Here is a 23,901-nt window from a genome sequence, read left to right on the forward strand (position 1 = left end):
TAGTTCTCTTAAGGTGGAACAGGTTACATACACCACACAAGTGGACAGTAAATTGTTTAAAAGCCATAATGCAATGCTTCGCTGTATATTTAATGTTCCCTTATAGGAAATTTCAAGGTTTGTTTCAATAAATCATTGCAAGTACAAAGCAATGGCAGAAATAATCAAGAAGTTAATTGAAATATAATTTTCTTGAATTGCAATTTAATATAACTTGTTTCTGATTTCAAGGCTCAGAGGTTGATTATACACATAACAGCAAATATGGAAGCAGCAGTGTCAGTGAACTGGGCTGTGCACATTTGTTGTCCCGCTTAATTTCCGACGGTTTCCAACTCTCCAGAATTGGATTAACACTGTTACTTGACTAAGTGTTTGTTAAGACAATTGTGAGGCGCAAAGGAAGCATTACAACAGGTCAGTTCTGAGGGGCTCAGTTTCTGGAGCAAGTGCTATTGACTGAAACCACCCAGCAGAAAGCAGAAGTAACTAGGAATTCCATTTGTTGCCATTTAAAATTTTAAAGAAATAGTGAGATTACCATTCCTGTTTCTAAAAGCAGAATGTATAAGTATAAATTGCCAGAATTTTTGGATGCACATGACAGTGGATGGATTTGCTGCACAGCAGGACATATATTCTTGTGAAGATAACTAATATCATTCCCCGTTGACTATACTAGTTATTACTTTGTCTTTAGAAATATGTTGACGAGCACAAGTTGGAATAGCAATGAGGAGCAAATGGCAAGAATATATCTCTTTCTTTGCTTGGAAGGAATGGTGACTGTTTGAAATTTTATACCTGTATTTACATTGGGAGTCAGTTCCTCAAAGCTTCTCCCACCAGCTGCTAAAAGCAGATTTTTATTCCGAGCTCTTGCACGTTCCCAGAAGCTGCAATATTTCTGGTCCTAGTCAATTACTTCTGCATTACCACTGAATTGAACCTGGAAGCTTTAAATGTCAGAATGCATTCACTGGCAGAGAGAACCTATGTGTCATAACATCACCACATAAATGTAATGATGTTGCAATGTCTAGAGGTTTTGGACCACTTGCAGATCAAATTTTGGAGGTGTCAGTATAAATTGGCTTTCCAAACCAGAAGTGGACTTGGGATTGATTCGCTCATGATTTACTTAGTAGAGTGTGAATGCACACAAACACATTGAGGGAGCAATTCAACTTGCGCTGAAAACAGGTGTAGCAGCCGATACGCTTGCCCAATGACATCAGCGAGAAGCACGTGTGAAATTGGTGCACGTGTCTTGTTTGCTTAAGATTGGTAAGTTGCCAGCGCTACTCGCGCTGTTTATTGGCAGCTCACTGATTGGGAGCATGGGAAATCGAGCGTCAGTGATGCCATTTAAAGGCAGTCTGTGTTTCTTAAAGTGGAGGTGTACTTTTGCTTTTACGTAGTGCTGTATAATGCAAGTGGCAGGTAGAGCAAGGCTCCCTGATTCTCGGATGCAGTTCTGGAGATTCAGGAAGTCAGTAGGAGGTACTGTTTCCAATGGGAGGCATAGGGTATCAAGACAAGTTGCCTAGCATCAGTGGACAGAGGTCAGTGTGTGAAGTATTGCACCCTGGATCTGGCTGCAATGTTAAAGGAAGTTTAATGATCTGAGCAGGGCTGCAAAGGTAAGACACCCAACTCTAATCTCTCTTGCTCTTAGCCCAGCACTACCTGTAGTCGCAGCACTTGCAAGCCTTTCCTCCCCTGCTTCCCACTACTTTCCTGCAATCACAGCAACACACTTAATTGAACCTCCTACTACTGTACTGCCAAACTCTGGACCTGCTACTATCCTCACAATTACTTCCCTACATCTAACACACTTCCTTTCTTCGTACAAGGAAAGCTGGCACACAGTATCAGGGAGCCACCATCTATCCACCTCCTGCCCTCATTAGAAGAGGCGATAATGGAAATTGTGGGCAGGAGGTATGTTGGAAGCATTGCAACTGGCGAGGCTGGAGGATACATTCCTCGGTGTTTGCCTATCTTACCCTCGTATTTTTTTTTCTCACTGAAATCTCTCCCTCACACACTCTGCATGACAAAGTGATGCTGCATTAAGCTGCCACTCATCTGTCACTACTAACCCTTGCCACTAACTGCTAACCCGTGTCCCTGCCTTCTCTGTCCAGGTCCATGGCAAGTAATGGAGGAAGAGGAAGACAACCCTCCTGAGCACACATGGTCACTCGACCTTACTCTTGCAGGCACCTGCTCAGAAATCAGGGTCTGCACAAGGAGAGTCACCAGAGCAAATGTGCAGGAGCAAGGGCAGGGGGATATGACAGCCCAGGAGCCAGCTCCCTGACGGGCACAGATGCTGATTTTAAGCACCAAGCCTATAGAAGAAGACTGATGGCTGTGTACCACCAACTACTCAGTTCATTGGCCTGCCCGCCAGGGGGTCTGCACACAGTGTCAGAGTATGGAGAAGTCCAGCACCAACCTCTGTGGGGTATTTGCGCATGGCATGAAAACAGTTTAGTCAAGCATGGTGAGCTCTATGAACATTGTAGCGGGGCCCTCAGTTATGTAGCCTCCGGTGACATCTCTGACAGGTTTCGATGGAAGCTCAGACTGCTACTATTTTGGCTCTGGGTTCCAACTTCTCTTCTGACTTTCAAAGCATGAAGGAGAGCATGGGAAGGGGCTTCCAAAATGTCACTTCACTCCTGCAATCTGTCCTTGCTCAGATCTGCACGACACAATTCCTATTATCACACACTAGCTGTACATTGAGTGAGTGGAAGCCCTTCCTGTTTAGGAATAGTCCGGGATCTTCATCTGTAGTATGCAGGGCTATGTGGGTACAACCAACGATGCCCTGTACTTGTGGGAAGCCTGCTATTCTTGCTTTGCTGTCTCCCTGGGGAAATTAATGCATTCATTATGCTTAGCGAGGAACGTATCCATCACCAGAAGATGAGCCATTAACTACAGCAATTTTTTGAGAGGAAACTCTGTAGCCTTGGGCATATCTTTGGTGGAAGTCCATATTATGGCAACTTGTTTTGAAGCGTACTGTGCCAGACTGCAAAAGGTTTTGGAGGCATCCAAGGGAAAAATAGATAACTCATCAAAATGTTCAACAGTAGAGTTTGAGGTGTGCATCATAGACACAAGCTCACCAGTGGAATCAGCATGTTGAAAATCATACTGGGAATGAGGTTAGAATATTGCAAAACAAATTTTATTTTTAATTAGCTTATTTTTGTTGTAGAACTTACCAGAAGGTAGCAGACCTGCTGATTGGGCAATTGTCATCTTGGTGTTTGAGGTTTGGGTGTGAAAACATGATATGTAGTCACTTAGCCTCAGCTTCCAGCACCTTCTGGTGTTTATTGAGAGCAATGGCCCGAGGCTAAGCAACAGAATTTCATGATTCTGCACCTAGGCTTGAAAATAACAAGAAGATGGTGATCCTGCTTGGGAGGCAAGCATAAAACAAATTTAGATTTATTATATAATCTTTTTCTAAAGTACAAGACTGTATCTTTAGTCAGAGAGAAAGGTATTTACAAGTTCCTCCCTTTGTCTATTTATTTTCTACCAAATCAAGTTTTTAAAAAAAAACTAAAGTTTATAAGAAACATGGATACCATATATTATCAAACTGATACATAGAAACATAGAAGATAGGAGCAGGAGTAGGCCATTCGGCCCCTTGAGCCTGCTCCGCCATTCAATTCGATCATGGCTGATCATCCAAATTCAGTACCCTGTCCCTGCTTTCTCCCCATATCCCTTGATCCCTTTAGCCTTAAGAAATATATCCAACTCCTTCTTGAATATATTTAATGAATTGGCCTCTACTGCCTTCTGTGGTAGAGAATTCCACAGGTTCACCACTCTCTGGGTGAAGAAATTCCTCCTAATTTCTGTCCTAAATGGCTTACCCCTTATCTTTAGACTGTGACCCCTGGTTCTGGACTCCCCGACCATCGGGAACATCCTTCCTGCATCTAGTCTGTCCAGTCCTGTCAGAATTTTATAAGTTTCAATGAGATCCCCTCTCATTCTTCTAAACTCCAGCGAGCACAAGCCCAATCGACCCAATCTCTCCTCATACGTCATTCGTGCCATCCCAGGTATCAGCCTGGTGAATCTTCACTGAACTCCCTCCATGGCAAGAACATCCTTCCTCAGATAAAGTGACAAAAACTGCACACAATACTCAAGATGTAGTCTCACCAAGGCCCTGTACAACTGCAGCAAGACATCCTTGTTCCTGTACTCAAACCCTCTCGCTATGAAGGCCAACATACCATTTGCCTTCTTAACCGCCTGCTGCACCTGCATGCTTACCTTCAGCAACTGGTGCACGAGGACACCCAGGTCTCGTTGCACTTCCCCTTCTCCCAATCTATTGCCATTCAGATAGCCATTCAGATAATAATCTGCCTTCCTGTTTTTGACACCAAAGTGGATAACCTCGCATTTATCCACGTTATATTGCATCTGCCATGCTTCTGCCCAATCACCCAACCTGTCCAAATCATCCTGGAGTTTCTCGGCATCCTCCTCACAGCACACACGCCCACCCAGCTTTGTGTCGTCTGCAAATTTGGAGATATTACATCTAGTTCCCTTGTCTAGATCATTAATATATATTGTGAATAGCTGGGGTCCAAGGACCAATCCCTGCGGTACCCCACTAGTCACTGCCTGCCACTTGGAAAAAGACCCATTTATTCTAACTCTTTGCTTTCTGTCTGCCAACCAGTTCTCTATCCAAGCCAATACCTTGCCCCCAATCCCATGTGCCTTAACTTTACACGCTAATCTCTTATGCGGGACCTTATCGAAAGCCTTTTGAAAGTCCAAATACACCACATCCACTGGTTCTTCCTTATCTATTTTATCAGTTACATCCTCAAAAAATTCCAGTAGATTAGTCAAGCACGATTTACTTTTTGTAAATCCATGTTGACTTTGTCCAATCCTGTCACTGTTTTCCAAGTGCTCTGCTATTACATCTTTTATAATGGACTCTAGCATTTTCCCCACTACCGATGTCAGGCTTACCGGTCTGTAATTCCCCGTTTTCTCTCCACCACCTTTTTTGAATAGTGGGGTAACATTAGCTACCCTCCAATCCATGGGTGCTGTTCCAGATTCCATCGAATGTTGGAAGATGATCAGCAACGCATCTACTGTTTTTAGGGCCACTTCCTTAAGTACCCTAGGATGTAGATTATCAGGCCCTGGGATTTATCGGCCTTCAATCCTGTCAATTTCCCTAACACAGGTTAATGGAAAACTGAAAAGTTGTATGTTCAGCGGCAAGTTTCATAAAATACCTTACTGCAATGCCTTCATCTTTGGGCACTGAAGTATATCCGTTTAGAACTACAGAAAACGAAGACGCTAAAGATCAGCTACTGTATCAAAAATGTTGTTTCATTAACTCCTAAATGCAATTTTACTAGAGTAGACTTGTTAGTGAAAATTCCTGTTACACTGAATTGTTGACAAGCAAATAACCCTCTGTTGTTGACTTTAGTCACAGGATGGTCCTATACTTCACAGTAGTTATACAAGAGGGTTGCCTGGGTTACCAGCTCTGCCTCCTGACCGCTGTAGAGAAGCTTCAGAATTATATAAGGTAAAATAATTTTATAGTGAGAAAAATATAATTAAAATATCAGGTACAACTTTTATCATAGGTGAAGATCAATAAAGGTCAATTTGCAGAAAGTAGTTTCCAAAAATTTGCAAGGGTGTTGTGCGGTAAAGTGTTTTATGCTTAATTTTTAAAAATGTAATCTAAACATGAATATATGAAAACTGCATCAAAATGCTTGTGCTACCTCTGATATAGTGGTGCCTCAGGCAGGCTGATTTTGTGATTCAACCCTCCTGGCATTCCACATTGTTCACTCTTTCCCCCCCCCTGCCACATTACTGAATTTTCTGATCATTTTTCCAGAGAAAGGATTTGGAAAAGAGTTATTTTTAATGCTGGGGGCTTCAAAACAATGTGTATTCTCACAAGTTTTTAAAAAAGAGGCACCCAGACAAAAGGTGGTTAATACACTAAACAGGAAATTGTTTTTTCCAGAGCCCAAACAATAAGCGATTCATTAGCTTGTCCTGGTTTTCAGAAAGACACCTTGTACCATGATGTTGGAGAACCCTTTGTGTTGGTCTGTGAGAAAGACTTTTAAAAATCTGAACAAAAAGACCAGAAAGTCTTGTCTAGTTTTGGAAACCGGGTTGCCTAGGCAGTTAGACAGACAGCAAACAACTGTGAAATGAGAGTTGTTTTACCAGAGGACTGTAGGTCAGTGCAGAGAAGTTATTCCGTTTAAGCTAAGTAAGGTGACCCACCGAAAATGATAGGACTAAGTGTTCTTTACTTTATATCATTATATGAACATGCATTGTACCAATTGATCTATGCAGCTTTAGTCATAACCTACTACTCTACGTTTCTCCTTACTATGGAATGAAAAATGAACCTAACCAAATTTCACCTCATCTAGTGTTAACTTGGTCTGCCTTTGGAGAAATCCAAGAAGTATAGGCACTGAAATCTAGTCCAAATCAGAAGGGAGTTTCATTATTCCATTCCTCAGCCCCGCTATCGTGCTAGTAGATATAAGCAGTTTGAGTCAACTCCCATAAAAGTAAGGTATTTCAATTGCTTATGGGTGTGACAGATGAAACAGAACCTGAGAAATTATCTACAGCAAACCTGTATGCGTAACACAAGTAATTCTGGATAAAATAGGAACTTCTAACTCAAAGGTGAGTAGACTGATGCATCAATGGGGACGTGTGATTCAATCCATTGACATAAGAGGAATCATGTTAATCAAAAGTATTTCATTTAGTCTTATAAAAAAATCTATCATAGAAATGATTTTTCTTACATGTACCAACCGGATGCAAAATGTAACTGAATTTAAATTGTAACTCACTAGAAACTGGTGCCTTGGATAAAGCTTGACAATTGCTTGTTATCTGGCGGCCTTTTTTAGAGTGCCATGATTAAATGTAGTTGATAATTGCTGCTTCTTAAAGACATGGGGATAATTTTAACCCCTAGCAAGTTGTGAGGGGGTGGGACGAATGGAAATTGCACTTGTTGGCCTGGGGTTGTGGGGTGGGGGGGGGGGTTCACATCTACATGTTGCTGGTTAGCTGACCACCCAAAATGGGCAGAAAGCACCAGCGGGCGTGAAAGGGACCAAAGGACAGCTCACCGGCAAGCTGGTCAGTCATGCTATTGTCGGGCAGGCTTTTATTGGGCACGGTTAAACTTGCAGCATGTGTGAAGGTCCAGGGAAAATTGATCTTTCTGGCTGCCAGGTGAAGTATTATCTGACAGTTTTAGCATCATCTGGCTGTGAGAGACCGAGACATCAAGGGTCAGTGGCCAAAGAACAATATAAAAGCAGCTAATGTGATTCAATTTCAATTTCAATTTCAATTTTATTGGTCACATAACTAAATACAAGAAGTGTAATCTAGTCAGTGAAATGCTTTTTTCTTGACGAGCCGAGAGCACCAAGCAGCAAGAACACTTAGCTGCCTGGTACGCACGGAGCTCGCCCAAGTCATCGGAGCTAGGGGAACAAACATGTCTTTGTTCAAGATTTTAATCTTTGAACATTATAATTTTAATTAATGAAATCATTAATTGCTATTTAGGTTAGGGACTTAGTGCAGCAAACTTTTAAGGACTTTTTATACTGTATGATTCCCCTCTTTCATTTCTTTGTGATTATTTTAAACCACTTCAGTTACATCTTGTACTGATTATAGTGAGGGATGCCATCACTGCAGAATTAAAAATATTTCCACTTTCTGCATTCAGTGTCAGCAGTCTTTTCTCTGGTATAGCACAAGGTACAATGCAGAATAAAGCTCCATCTGCTCTGCTCTAAGAACTTGTCTGAACCCTAACTAACAGATCAATGCGCTGCACCAGTCAAGAGCTGGATCTTGTACTGTTGGGAATCATTGATGTGAACCTGTGTCATGCTGCCATACCAGTTGAGAAGCAAGTTTCCTAATGCGCAAATGTGCATTAACCAGAAGAAACATCTTGTTTTGCTGAAGGGTTATGCCTGAAACATTAACTTGTCTTTTCTCTTTACAGATTCTGACTGACCTGCTGTGTATTTTCAGCATCTTTTGTTTTATGGCCCCAATTTTAAAGGGGAGGAGAAGCAAGGGAGGCCCAAGGCTTCATTGTGAGACCTGGAGGAGCACTCCTGCTCCTCCTGGCCCACAAGGAAACCTAAAATGAAATTTCTCACTCTTACCTGCTGGGCCTCTTCTGGCACACGATCTGGCTCCCAGCAGGTCTGGCCTGACGAGAAAGTAGTCACTGCTTCCTCGCTCAGGCCTCCGACTAAAATTGCAGATCGGATCCAGGTGACATCATGGACCCGATCTACATATTTAAAGATGGACCCTGCTGCCTTCCTGCGGGTGTCCCGCTCGCCTGCTCAAAAAAGCAGGTTAAGATCTGGACACAGCGAAATGGCTGTGGGATCAGAGGGGGGTAAGTGACTGGTCTCATTTTAACTGCCCCCGCCTGGTTTCTGCCAGGTGGGGGCAGTTAAAATCGGGGCCTATTTTTCAGAAACATTTCTATTTCCTGATGTGATAATCATAACCCAAGACCATCGTGGCTGTAGTGCAAAACAATGGCCGCTATATGTTTTAATATTGAGACACCTGGGTAACAATCAACAAAAGTTAAATTTTCAGAAAAAATGGTAGGATTGTTACTGAATAATTTTGTGATTGTAGGTTTTTGCTAAAGAGTAATATGTTACGATCTACCATGCTTGGAATCAATTGTTAACAGCAGAACAAAAATTCCTTAAAAAATGTATTTGTTGGAAAAGTTAATTTGTTCTTAAAAGGAATCTGATACCTTATGAATTGGTGGTAAGCACTTGAATACTAAAGGTTTTCGTGTAAATGAAATGTGATCCACCAGCATTTCAAATGCTTTTTATTGTGCTTGAGGATATGAATATCTTTTGATTGCTGGATTTCTAGGACTCCAGATACATATGGCTTATGAAAAGAGGATTTGTACAGACCTTCACTGCTTTGAGTCTTTAGAACAGAGGAACACAAAATAAGTAAACAGCTTTTCTGTAAAGTTTTTTTGTTATGCTGCTGCTGTGAGCTAGCTGATGAGAACAATAAAGAGTAACTTGATTTGACATATGTTTCATTTATATTTTAGATAACTCCTTCCTGACCACAAGTACTTCCAGTTTCTGTGATCACCACTAAATTTTGTAGAAAACATTTTGCCTTTCAAAATCTTTACTTCCATTCTCAGTATCTCCGCTGATGACCTGGCCCACTTCACCATCTTTCCACGTGTAGAATCTTCGACACAAACTTGCATTGCATTTCCCCGTAGTAGGTGCGTTGATGCACCAGTAAACCATTTAATTTTAGTTGAGGTTCATAAATTTAAAGTTCAATCCTCCAGTGAAGTCTGTTTTCTCAGGCTCATGGAGACTTTAGCACAGTCAAATATAAATTGCTTATTAAAGTACTTTTGTAAATTCCAATGTAGGTCTCAAAAACTCACAAAAGAAATGTTACAATTTTAAAGTGGTTATTGACCAGTTAGTGTCTATAGGTATATTATTTGGATAACACAATATAGGTTTATTTTGTTCCTGTGTTTGAACTTTTTCATACCATTCATGGTTCAATCTTTTCAGATCTCCAAACAATCATATTATAAAATTAATTCAGAATACATTTGGACAAAAGAAAATGGTTATGATCCAAGTTTTCAAATCAGTATGAAGAATATTCAGTGAACTAAATATCTCCTTTGAGATTTATCTCTACAAGTGAGATTTAGTTATACTAGAAGTGTTCAGAGATAGGTACATTGGAGTGTGTATTGGTCAGATAGACTGCAGTTATACTATGGTGTCAATTTTAACCTAACTCTCCTGGCGGGAATCGGACAGGATCGTGTGGAACGCTGGTTTAATAGCCTGCCCAATATTATTCTCCATTGACTTCAATGGAGTGTAAAACCGGCATTCCACCTGATCCCGTCAATTTCCTGACGGGCAGGTTAAGTTAAAATTGCCTCCATGTTTCCGAATTTGTTGCACTGTGTTAGTTATGCACAGGTCATTAATGTCAGTATCCTTTGTTTATGGAATAATCCTTTTGAATGATTTCCTATGCAGGATTACATTAATACAAGGTATCCCAGTTTCATATCATTTAAAATAATTTTAAGGGTTAGAATTTTATGTGATGTTTCTTTTTTTCTTGCGTAGCATGGAATACTGTACTGTAAAAGTGTTCTGAGGTTGCCATGGCATGACTGGATGCTGAAGGTCACGAACAGCTAGCGTCCATGGTAATTGATTGTTACACAGCGTCCACTATATAGCACCAATGTGGTTGATTTGCAGTACTAATGATGCAGATAGCTAGGTCACATTTAATAATTGCAAGTTGCTATGGGCACAGCTAGTGCTCACTGCTGCTGAGAGTCAGAGCATAGGTTGCAAGTGGCACACGAGAAAGTAGTTTGGCCAGGGTTATTATCTCATAGAGAGGAAACGACTATTAAATGTTGTTAGCCACACATTCAATATAAAAGTAATTATTGCATGAGAACAAGTCAGAATTTATAACATTTGATGTGCTTTTAATTTTTGCAACCCTGTTGTGTGTTACGTTGCGCTGTTTTTAAAAGCCAGGGAACAGGATCAAACCACCTGGAGCATCACTGCTACTACAGCGCGCATGGTATTACTTGTAAAGAAATCTGAGAGTACATCTGCAGACTGCTCTAATTGATCGCACAGACGAATGGGCCTTAGTCCTGTTTCTCATCTGTTTCCTTCTCCTTGTGATTTACCTGCGTTGGAAAATATTTCATTACTGTAATATGCAATAGCCTCATTAAACTCCACAATCACAATTTAATCACCTGGTGCCAGCATATCTTGTATTTTTCACCGAGAATGTACATATTGGGTCCAGTAGTTAGGAGGACATATTCTTCAATTCTACAGCTTGTGCTTTCAAAGATGATTTGCAGTGTTTGCTACTGAAATTATTGGAGTTCTGGTTTTTAGATTTATTTTTTCTGTAGCTTTTCCCTTGCATTTAGTTGCTGGTTTGGGGATTTTACCCTATGTTACAAGTTGTGTGCAAAATAATATAGCATAGCGTGCCTTGGGTGAAGAATAAAGCTGTTTCTGTTTTGGATTACGCATAGAATTTCCACTATGCCCCCTCCTTGTCATTTCAGAAGACTAAACTACCAAACGATTTATTCATTGTTTGAGTGGGGGCTCAGTTCTTGCCTTTCATAACAGTGCACATCTACTAGAACCTGTTCTACTTCTACTTCTAAGTGTTTCCTCAGTGGAAGGAGCTTGCTGCTAGGTGCCAGTCTGTGTCTATACCTCCATGGGCTGGGTTATGCGATGGCTCTAGACTGCTGACGCCACATCTGATGCTGTGGCGGCTGCTTGGTGCTGCACTATATATGGCATATCTGGTGTAATTTGAGTGGGATAGCTGGGTGGGATGGATATGGTGTTGCCGTGCAAGACAGTTTCTCATCTATGTCATCTCCTGCCGCTTCCCTGCTGCTGAACACTTGCTCAGCAAGACATGTGGTTTGCAGGGGGGCTGACTGCTGAGCAGCAGTGCAGTCCATGAAGCCATACCTCAAGGTTCTCTTCATCTGATCCCTCAATACATTGAATCTGGGCACAAGAGAATCCTCTACACTGAAGCCCAAAGTCTCTGCTCCAGCTAGTGCATTCACAAGAGAAATTGCAAGTGACTTAGGAATTCTAGCAATGGGAGCTCTGCTGTAGATAACCCTGGGTTTGTTGCATGCTCCATGTTTAATTGCAGTTCCAGTATGTGGTCTTGCATCAATGCACAGACGTGGGTAGTTGACTCCTCACAGTCACTGATAGATTTTATGTGCTTAGCACAATCTTTTAATTTATTTCCAGCTCTGTAAGATTCCATTCCCTGGCCTCCACAGCTGACTGAGAACTTAAGTGGGCCTTTCAGTCAGCAAGTTCCCATTCCCTCACTTTCTCCTCTTCCTCACCCGTGCTCAGTGATTCACTAGTGTTGACCCACAACAAACTGAACCCCTTGAAGTAGATATATCTGTGCTGATGGTTGTTACTGTTGGAGTGAGTCATGCAGGTTGCTGTGAGGTGCTGGGAAAGTGGTGGATTTTGCCCTCTGGGTTCTTCTCCTAATAAGCCCCTATTTGAACAGATGAGAAACATATGTTAGAGTGCTGGCAATTAGACACCCCTTCAATAAGAGCTTACATGGCAAGATATTGGCCCAAAATTTGTGCTGAGAATAACAGTGAAGCTATCAGCGCGCAGCGTTCTTATGGAGAAAATCTGACGGCAACTTCTGGAGTTAAACGCGGAAATCCAGAAGTTGCTGTCCGAGATACCCAGTTTCTCCACAGGGTGTGCTGTTGCCGTCATCGCCGATAGACCCTGCATTGAAATGACTGCAACAGCGTGCACTTGCTGTACTTGCCCACTAGTTCTGCACTAAAAATGGCTGAAAAATTAGGGCTGGTACATTCAGGAGTAAGTGGGTTTTAATTGCATAATAAGTGAGAGTTACTGCTGAACAACCTCTCTGACTTGAAAAATTAATTTTACAAGTGTGGAGTCTCATTCCCTCAAAAGAAAATTAGTGTTGGAGATTTTAAAAAATATATATATTTAAAAAAAAAAAATTCTGTCTGTCTCTTATCTGGTTCTCTTAATCCCATCTGTATTTCACCAATCTTTATTTCGCTTTCTGTACATCATTTAAATCTAATTTATATTTCCTGCTTTACACACCTTGGTTTTGACTCTGCATGTCTCAGTGAGGATTCTTCAATCTGATTGGTTGAAGAGCTTCGCTGTTGCTTTTCATGTTCACAGAGATCACAGATCCCCTGCAGAGGGCGCCGTGCTGAAACAGATGCCGGATTAGTGGAAATCTCTGCTGACAAGCTCGTGAAAAGTTTGTGGGCAGCTGTCAGCGAGGTGAACAGTGAGCGCTGTTCCTTCGCTGCTGAGAGCAAAATCTGGACCATTGTGTGCTGGCCTGCTGTAGTGCAGTGTATGCTTGTATATGAATGAGTGAGTTAAGAACATCAGAAATAGGAGCAGGTAAGTCGGCCATTTGGCCCCTCGAGCCTGCTCTACCATTTAATGAGATCATGGCTGATCTGATCTTGGCTCAGCTCCATTTCCCTGCCCGCTCCCCATAACCCATCACTCCCTTATTGTTCAAAAATCTGTCTATCTCCACCTTAAATATACTCAATGATCCAGCCTCCACAACTGCGGGAGGCCTCTAACTCTTCCTCCTCCACTCCCTCTACAGATTTACAACCCTCTGAGCAGAAATTCCTCCTCATCTCAGTTTTAAAAGGGCGACCCCTTATTCTGAAACTATGCCCCCTAGTTCTAGATTCCCCTGCGAGAGGAAACATCTTCTCTGTACCTACCTTGTTGAGCCCCCTCAGTATCTTATATGTTTCAATAAGATTACCTCTCATTCTTCTAAACTCCAATGAGTATAGGCCCAACCTGCTCAACCTTTCTTCATAAGTTAGTTGAGGGCAAAAGAATAATAAGCAAAGAATGGTCCTAGCTGTGACCTTGCGGGAAGCCTCTGACTCTTCCTCCTCCACTCCCTCTACAGAAGGATAATCTCTTCATGGTGTATCAATGGATGATAGTTAGAAGGGCCCTCTCCAGTTTGATGCTGTTCCTACCTGCTGTATGCAGAAAGACATTTGGAAGAGGAGTAGTCTAGGACAAGGGGACAAAACCTTAAAATCAGAACCAGGCCATTCAAGAGAGAAGTTAGGAAACACTTCTTCACACAAAGGATGGTAGAAGTGTGGAACTTTCTCACGCAAAAAGCAGTAGATGCTAGCTTAATTAGTAACTTTTATTCTGAGATTGATAGATTTTTGCAAACTAAGGATATTGAGGGATACGGAACCAAGGTGGGTGGATGGAGTTAGGATACAGATCAGCCATGATTTCATTTAATGGTGGAGCTAGCTCGAGTGGTCTACTGTTTCTAAGAGAAGAATGTGTCAGTCAAGTACCTGACCTGTCCTGTTTGAACCTATGAGCATTCAGTATACGATTAGCTTTTGTGCTGCATGATTAGTGGTCCCAACTTGCAAGACTCGCGCGTGACATTAGAAGCATATTTCAGTGTCATCAACACAGTCAGCCTTTCCGGCAGAATAGGCAGGCATGTGCATGTGTGAAAGAAAGAAAGTTTGCCTGGTGTTTCAGTGAAGCTGCATCAGATTGAGTGAAAAATCAACGTGGCATGCAACCTGTGGCCATATACTTACATGAGGCAAATTCTCAGTACTCTTACCATGGTAATCTTCCTGAGTGGTTTTTTTTCCCACATTTTCTCTCAAATTCTATGACTGTGGGAACTGCACACATTCATGTTCACCTCCACCAAGGTATTTCTAATAGGAGGGTTTCTCTCTGCTCCAAAGGGGACAGTCTCCCTTCGCAGCACCTACTGAAACAAAACCCTGAGAGCAACATGCAGAAAATATGGCATTCCTACTAGGGTTGCAAAATTCTGGGAATTTTTAAAAGAGGAAACTTTCCATGGGAATTTTTGGGAACTTATGGGAATTTAGGGAATTTATGGGAATTTTGAGTTTTTTTGCACACTGATGGTTTTTGTCTCTGACCCTTATATTATCTTTGTCGTCAAAATAGACATACTGTTCCATACAAATAAAAACAGGCTTTCAAAACTTTATTTAGGTTATAATTTTGAACTTTATTGAACCCCCACAAAAAAGACCCATCTAAAATAAAATAAAAAGAGCGTCAGCTTATTTAGCCTGTAATTTGTCCTTATTTTGTCTCTTTGAGTCTTCTACTCACGAGTCTTCTGAGTCTTCTACTCCTCATTGCTCCTCCTGATTCTCTGACTCTGGCTCTGATGTGTCCATTTCCTCCTCTGTGTCAGTGTCTAGCTGTGTGGTAGACACTTCTGTATCTGGCTCAATAAGTTGTAGGTTCGCCCGGATAGCCACCAGTTTCTCCACTCTCTTGTTAGTCAGCCTGTTGCGCACCTTTGTATGCGTATTCCCAAAAAGTGACCAGTTTCGTTCAGAGGCCGCTGATGAAGGTGGGATTTGGAGTATCACCGATGCAATAGGTGACAGGGCCTCAGATGCACAAAGTCCCTTCCACCAGGTATGTGCACTGATATGCTTGCATGATTCCCATATCCCATCCCCATTCCAAAGACCTTGCTTGGTAGAGAACTTTGCCAGACTTCCCAGAACTTTGCCCACATCCAGATTGAGATGGTGCGAGAGGGTAGAAATCACACTGTAAGTGCTGTTGATCTGTTCTCCAGAAAGTATTGGTCTCCCAACATGCTTAGGGTCCAGCATGAATCGGCTTGACACAAAATTCTTGACGCGTCTGTATGAATTGAACAATTGCCTTCTCCTCTGCTTTGAGCAGCAGGGATGTGGGTAGGGCAATGCTGATTTGTTCTTTTAAATCAGTAAAAAGCCTGAGAACATCTGACAAGACAGCGTCATCTCCTTCAATCTGAGCAATTGCAGATGCTACTGGTGAGAGTAGTTTAAGGCTGCTAACCACTCTCTCCCAAAACACATCATCCAGCAGTATTTTCTTGATGGTGGTTTCCATATCCCCAGACTGGGATATTGCCATTTCTTGCAGCGACTCCTTACCCTCCAGAAGGCTGTTGTACATTATGACAACACCACCCCATCTAGTGTTGTTGGGCAGCTTCAGTGTGGTGTTCTTGTTCTTTGTCATTTGCTTGGAGTTGTAGGTTGCTGCAACTACCTGTTTTCCCCTGACATACTTAACAACTTGCTTGGCTCTCTTGTACAGTGCTTCCATGGTTCTCAAACCCATGATGTCCTTGAGGAGCAGGTTAAGCCCATGAGCTGCGCACCCAATAGACGTAATATGAGGGTAGGCCTCCTCCACTTGAGCCCAAGCAGCCTTCATATTCGCAGCATTGTCAGTAACTACTGCAAAGACCTTTTGTGATCCAAGATTGTTGGATAAATGCTGCTGCATCTTTGTGGCATTCTTTACACATGGCTTTCTACAGTGTTTGCACATGTACACAGTCTTTCCATCTTTAATGTCTGGGGTAAAATGCTTCCACACATCCGACGGTAAACGTGGCATTGTTCTATGCAGAGAAATAAAGGGCATTCATCTCGGTGTCGAACTGCGGTCGATCAGCACGATTGCAACAGGGTGAGTACATTTTTGCTGATGCTCCATGTGATGGAAGCATGACCTGTACACACACGACGCTACATCACCAATAGTGTATTATTTTGTATATTTTAAATTGAAGGACAACAGAGTTCAACAAGTAACTGGTTTATTTGGTATAAAGTCTGATTTACTTACTGCATCATCACAACATCAGCAGAAAACAAAATGACTTCCCTCAGGACCCCTAACCTGGATCTTAAAAAAAACTATAGGAGTCTTACAGATGCCTGCAGGCCAATCACAATTCGATATGCAAATATTACAAATAGAGGGAGCTAATCGCTCATCCACTCATCCAACCAATCAGGACACATTTGTTCACAGTCACACACAAAACTTGTAATTATTAAAACAAGCTAAGTAAGAAGATAAACATATATTGATTAAGAAATTCCTTAATAATTAAGATTCCATCTCTGTTAGTAATTTTAAGAGAGGACCTGTGGGGAAAAAAAAAAGAAAGAAATACAAAAAGAACAATATTATGCTAGCATGTGCTTTTTTGGGCAAAATTCCCAAAATTCCCAAGCTAAACTTCCCGTGGAAAATTTCCGGAAATTTACCGGAAACTTTCCACCTCTTTGCAACCCTAATTCCTACTCCTTTCCCTTCTGCCCTCTATTCTATTACTTAAATCCTGTTTTCCAGGTTTTCAATGCAGTTCTTCTTTAAAAGTTTGCAGCAGCCCTTTACTAGCTGATGGCTCGCTGGTTATCCCGCCCACTCATGAAGCGCATTCTCTGTGGCTGGGCCAGTGTGTGCAGGGAGCACTTATAAATTATAATAAAGAGCAAACCTTGCAAAATTGTGCTAGGCCATTTGGGCTAGCATAATGTGTGCTGTAATCCTGCCTTTCTGGCACTGTGTTGAGACTGCATAATCGTCTGCCTGATTTTTATTTGTACCTTTTTAGGAGTGGCACTGGTGCAACTCAAACATTTACACAGGAAATGGTTAAACGAATGGAGGCAGTTGTCTGAAAGGTCAATAGTGATTTAATGATTTTTTTTAACCTTTGTTTCCTTTGCATATGTGCAATATCTATCATCCTCACCAAGATGGCAACCAATGCGAGCTGTGCTGGAAGTGGGTGGAGTGATGCGGCTGCCATTTTTTTCCGAAACTGGCCTTAACTGCCGGCGCTAAGGTGTCGAATTTTACAGCCTTAGACATTTAATAAGTTCCTAGACCATTCCTAGAATAGGACAAATTAGAAATGTTCTAGAATTCTTTCATGTCTTTAATCTGTTTTGTCACATTTGGGATTAGAAAATTAAATTTTTCTGCAGAAATCCTGTTTCAGAAAACTGATGTGCTATAGATGGTGTCAGCATTGAATGGGCTAATATCATTACTGTGAAGGTCTAGCGGGCAAACTGCTTTGACTTGGATTTCTCATGAGAGAGCAGTCACTTCATTTTATTTTTTAACTCTGAATTGATTGTTTCTCCTTCTAAAAGTGCAATTAAGGAGTCAGTTTCCTTTTCAAATGTCATCTTTAGTGAGAAAAACCTGGCTGAAACCCCCACGTACCAACACAAAGCTGCTGTTTTTCTGTATATATGGCCTGTGGTTTGAAATACATTGGGGTGGAAATTCATTTTAGCCCAGGAATGGGCAATAAAGTTAGAAAAGCTGGAGAATTAGCGCCAGGAACTAATGCTTTAGACAGCACGCAAAATTCATTCTCTGCTCAAAGAAATGATTGGGGCTCTAAATCCAGTCTTAAAGGCCTAGCTCAGTGGCATTGCACTCAAAGGGTGGACCAACATCGGGCGCAGTCTAATCTCAACTCATTATTGCCACAGGCTTTTCCCAGTACTTAAAGGGGAGGTTCATTGATACTGCAGCACCTCATTCTCAGCATTGCTGGCTGTGCAGCTGCCTCAACAAGGAGAAGGAGGCGGAGGACTGAAGCAGGTGTGCTCATGGCAGGTCCACCTCAGTCGGGTGGTCAAGGTGATTGAATGCTTCAACAAATGCTACATACCACAAGCTTCACATACTGCCCAAAACACCACACCCCTAGTACCCCAGCACTCACCCACCAACAATCTCTACCTACCAACACTCACACCGACATCTCATGCCTTGCACACAATGACAGCTATTCAACTATGGGAGGCACAAGGGTCATTAGTTATTAGAATGATTATGATATGTGTATGCATAAATTTATTAATGGAGTTTGCAATATTTTGTGGTCTCCCTCATTTCACCTTTGCGCCCAGGAGGACGCTGTGATATGGCATGACACAGGAATGGTATGATGGACATGTGGTGAGCAAAAGGGATCTGGGGTTTAAGTCATCCCGGTGTGAGGCCGGAGGTCTGTTTGGAGGTGGCAGAGTTCTGTGACCACCACCTTGGTGAGGCGGAACCATCTAATACACTGCTCCTCGCTTAATTGGAGGTAGGAGAAGTGCTCTCGGAATACCCTCAGAGGGTAAGGCCTCCTGTTGAGAGCCCTGATGGCCCTCCTCCTCCCTCTGGCCACATGTTCCAGTCTTTCTCGTTGCCTACGCTCCCTCCGCCATAGATTCTGGAGGGATGGGTAGACTGCCAGTACAGCCCCTATTGATGTAAGCCAAGTGTAGCACTTTGATATTTTTTAAGAATACATGTATACAAAAGAACCTTTAAATTACTGAATTAAACTGTTGCACAATGTCAAACTGACAAGAAAGCACTGAAATTCCACTAACCTGACAGCTGGAACTCATTACTCATGATCCCTTTAAATAATGTCCTTGAAGCCAGCTTCCGCCTGCTTGACGCCTCCTCTCCCTGTCACTGTCTGGTCGAGGCGCTAAGGTAGGTGGCGAAAATCAAATTTGCAGATTGGGTGCCCCTCACTGATGTCACGATCTGCCTGGTGTTGAAGTCCCCGGCGGTACCTCGTACTGGCGGTGCAACTCGGGGACCGGATTTGCAGTGCGGCGCTGGATTCGCCTCGCCTCGGCACTACTGCATCAGCGCCCCACTGGCGCTAATGGGAGTCGCTAACCAACTGAATTTTTCCCCCAGTGTGTTTATTTGCAAGAAACTAATAATCCCTATTTCGCCGAGTGTAACGCCTAGTTTTCTGGCAGTGCAACATTTCAATGTGCAATTAATTCCATTTTATTATAATTTTTGAGGGTGCAAATATTCTTAAGATTCTCTCCACTGTTCCTTCTTGATCTCCTTGTGCCACACACCATTTTGACTGAGAACAGAGGCAGCCTTTAATGCTGTTTGGAAGCTATCCATCAGCGGCGGAGCTATGGTCAAGTGATTGCGGGGGTAAGGGGAGAGTTTGATGTCCATATTTGGCCAACTTGGCACAGTGCAACCATGATGACGTACATCAATGGCGTGCTGCCGTTCACGTTCGATTCGCAACAACCATAATGCAATCATGATTGAGAATTTGAAAGTTAAAGTGAGTAAATTATTTGGAGTCAGTTTTGGCTGAGTCCTGACATACAAAATTGGTTGACCTCAAAGTGATGACCACCTCTTTTCCCACATTCCATTAGAATGAAGTTTAATGGCTCGGAATTTGCGGTCAGTGGCGAAGCAAAGGCTTTTGCCACTGGCCCTGAAAAAAGCTGCCCACAGAGCTCTTGCGAACTCTGTGGCGAGAAGTTTGCCTTTTTTGATGCGTAATTGATTGCAGGGCTCTAAAGTGGGAATTCCCATATGTGATCTGCTGTGACGTCAACAAGCTGTCTAAGCAGCCAATCACATTGCAGCATTCTCACAGATAGGGAACCAGGAAATGAGAAGCTGCTTTTATCCAGACTTTTAAAAAAATGTTGTAGAGCGCAAAACAAAGGTTGGGGCTCTCACGTGGGGGTAAGGTGGAACCTGAAATATCAGGAACAAAAAAATAATTTTTGCAAAAAAGTTTCTTAAAAATTGTAACTTTTATATCATAATGGAGAAATATGACAATCCACAAAATTAAATTTAGTTTTTCAGGACCATAGCAGCTAATATGTTGTTAAACCCCCAGTTATACCTAATCCAACAAGGTTTAACATTTAATGGGGTATTTAACAGCGATATTACCGCGAAAAAGCCCAAGTTTTCATCAGTTTCACTGATTACACTGAATGCCGGCTAAGCCCGCCCTAGCAGGCAATCTGTGTAATCAATGAAAGTGGTGGGGGGTGGCACGGTGCAGTCAGTGTCAGAGCAGTGAATGACTGACCATAATTTCAGGATTTCCGTGTTTAGATGCGAATGCGCTACATCCTGTGGTTAGTTTCAAAGGGGTCATAACGGCAAATTCCGGCCCATCATATCTTAAACTATGTAACAGACACTAACTACTACTGCAATCGGTAATGAGAAATGATCTCGCCACTGCTGGAAATTAGATTTTTATCTTGCAGTCTTAGCACTAATGTTGGTCTTTTTCCCCTTTGTCAGTCAACAATGCCTGCAATAAAAGTTAATGAAAATGACCTTTTTGATGTCTGGCACATAGGTGATTCGTCATTCACCTGATACATGTTGACTAATGACAGATAGAAAACTCAGCCAAACTGTCATTTAGCCGTGTTTAAGAATTCTGAAGGATTCAGAAGTTGTTGCATAGGGATAGGATCCTAGTGGATCTTGTCAAATTGGTAAAAGTTCAATATGATTTGGAGTTTATTATAAAAGATCCTGAATCCCATCTTTATAGTCTGATCGAAACCTGGAGGATCTTTATGTAATCACTGGTTGTTATTTTTTAATAGTAACTGGATAGGCGTGATTCTTTTCTGAATATACTTGCATATTGGCACAAAATCTCGTACAGTATAATAGCAAATCAGTGCCTAGTTCATTTTTTTTGTAGGTGTATTTGAACATGTTGATGACATGCAGTTTTATTGAAGGTTCTGTAATCTATAATCTATTTGCTTTTCAGACTGTATTGCATCATAGCCGTTATCCTCCCATTATGCAAGGCACATCATGGCCTTTGGCAATTCCATTCAAAGAGCAACGCTACTATAGAAGTCCAAGTGAATCAATAGGCAATAACTACACACCAACAGCAAGCAACCTGAAAATAAAAGATTTGAAGAAGGCGTTCCAAGCTCAAAAGCTGACTACAGTAATGCCAGCCTGCGCACTGAAATATTATTCTCGTATCTTTTCAATGAAGGGAGTGAGAAATAATACCAAAATGCTAGATTTGTAGACAGATTTTCTTTATCCCTGGGGTGTGAAAACAGCCATTCATCATTCTTGTCATAGCAGAGTCATGTAAAAGGGCAAAGGGATGTTTTTGTGGCAAAATGGTATGTTTTTATGCAACTTGTCATAATTGTGTCAGTGTTTGATCACGGAAAATATATTTTTTAAAGGCACAATACAGGCATTTAAAAAAATATATAATGGCTGGAATTTTCCCCTAACAAAACGGGTGGGTTTGGAACGTGGGGGCAGTTAAATTGTAAAAAACGGGAATTCTGACCTGATCCTGCCTCCAACCCGCCCACTTCTGGTTTTAACGGATGGGCAACCAACCCGCTCCCAGGGAGCGGTGTCTTATTTTAAACATTGTAATGAGCCTCTTTTAACACCTCCATTTTGAATTTAACTGCCTGTGGACGGGTTTCACACAATTCGTGAAATCTAGCAGTTAAACAGAGGCAGGGACTGTTGTATCCAGGAGGTAAGTGGCTTTATACCAACCTCCCAGATCCAGGGCCCCTACTTAACTCACCCCCCGTGATCAGAGACCCTCCCCCCCCCCCCCCCAGGCCTCTGATCCCCACCATGAGGTCTCCTGTTCTCCTCCCACACCCCCCCCCCCACACCATCGATGATGCTGAGGCCAGCCACAATCCTCCAGTGGCTGGCCCCGATCCTCTCTAGAACACCCCCCACCCCCCCAGCCGATGCTCCCTGCAATCCTTGAAGCCCCCGCCCCGCAATCCCCAACCTAGCCCATGCTGATCGCCGATCCCGGCCAACCTCTTCCCCACCCCCCCCCGATCTCCCTGATCCCCTGCCAATCCTCCAACCCCCTCTGGATCTCTGGCCGAAACTCTCTTTCTCCCCCCCCCCCCCCCCCCCCCATTGCCGGACCATGCTGCCCCCCCAATCCCCAACCTCCCGCTCCCTCCAAAATCCCTGATCATGTCGACCCCGCGATCCCTCCCCCGGATCGAACCCTCGCATCTGAGGCTTACCCGCCCGCAGCCAGCCAGCCTCTCAGTCTGGTTGGCTGCAGGCGGGAATCTGAGGCCTCACATTCAAATCAGGCCCTGACATTAAAGTCGGCAGGGCCTGTGGGGAAATCCGGCCTCCCGGGTTTCCCGCCCGCCTCGGAGGCCCCCAACCTGCCTCTCTTGAGAAAATTCCAGTCAATGTATTTGTAATCTATGAAAGATACCCAAGACTCTGAAATGGCAGCGGTAAATAATTAAATTTCTCCTTTAAAAATATTCAGTATTCCATGGGTTAGTCAAGATCTTCAACCAAGATCATAATTCAAAAGGATGCTTGTCAATTGATAGCCATGTATTGTAATTTTCCCACACATTTTCCTCTTCAGGTGACAGCTTCAAGTTTATTTTTCCCCTCCATGCTGGCCATAATGTGAATTTATCCACTGTGTGAGGAAAGTAAGCATGGAAAAAAATTGCCTCTTGTTTATTTGTTTGGAAAGCTTTTGCAAAGTTTGTCAGAGTTTTGGGAACTGTTTATTCATAGATTTATTCAATTTTCCGTCTTTATGTTCTACTTCCAGAAAACTTTTTCTTTCAAACAGCCCTCATCACAATTATGTGGTATGTAAAATGTCCCATGGTTTTCAGGAAAGGACAAAAAAAATTCAATGACATCATCACGCTAAACTGTCCAAATGAGCTCTGGAAGGATAAAGAATCCATTCATTCTTTCACTGAGGACAAAGCTTAAAATAAATCCCATAAAGAGAGCTTGCCATTAGGTTTAAGTTTTGGATTATTCTCCAACAAAATAAGTGCTAGTTCATCATCTTACCAATCAAGTAAGTGACCATAGACAACAGAAAGAGGAAAGCACCACAATAGTCAAGGAAGGGGTTGACATCACTGCTGTAGGGTAACCTTCTTTGTTGGCTATTGATGCCACAGACTTCCTGAAAGTTGCATGTTTATCAATACTCTCTAGCTTTGGATGGAGGAGGAAATTCTAGCTCAAACAAGCTAGAACCTCAGACAGGTACTCGGATTGGCATTTGTGCGTTGTACTCTCACTTAGTTCCAGCATCAGAGGCAGAACTTTGAGCCGCCTTAGCCCTATTCTCTGGAAATCCCTCCCTAAAGCCCTCCACCTAACTTATCTCTTTTTCTCTTTGAAAGCATCCTCAAAACCTATCTAATCGACTGTACTTTCCCTTCTAATTCATCTTTTACTGTTGGCGACTATTCCTCCCCCGTGAAGCGCTTCAGGATATTTTGTTACATGGAAAGTGCTATGTAAATGTTAAGTTGTTGCCATACTGGAATTTGTGGCTCACATGGAGTTTGCACAACAGCTGACTTCACCTTCAGCAGTGGATCGA

At 42.4% G+C, this 23,901-nt stretch overlaps 1 protein-coding gene across 1 annotated transcript in view; it reads left to right on the forward strand.

The window, feature by feature from the left end:
* The window catches only part of dnah3 (dynein axonemal heavy chain 3), a 336,640-nt gene that overhangs the window by 15,541 nt on the left and 297,198 nt on the right, over nucleotides 1-23,901 (forward strand). Inside the window, exon 2 of the mRNA XM_086000753.1 lies at nucleotides 21,271-21,493. Coding sequence (XP_085856879.1) covers nucleotides 21,271-21,493 — 223 coding nt within the window. The remainder of the gene's footprint in view (nucleotides 1-21,270; nucleotides 21,494-23,901) is intronic.

The sequence above is a fragment of the Somniosus microcephalus genome, chromosome 11 (assembly GCF_052327205.1).
Source record: "Somniosus microcephalus isolate GS21.2 chromosome 11, FLI_Smic_1.0, whole genome shotgun sequence".
Classification (NCBI taxonomy): domain Eukaryota; kingdom Metazoa; phylum Chordata; class Chondrichthyes; order Squaliformes; family Somniosidae; genus Somniosus; species Somniosus microcephalus.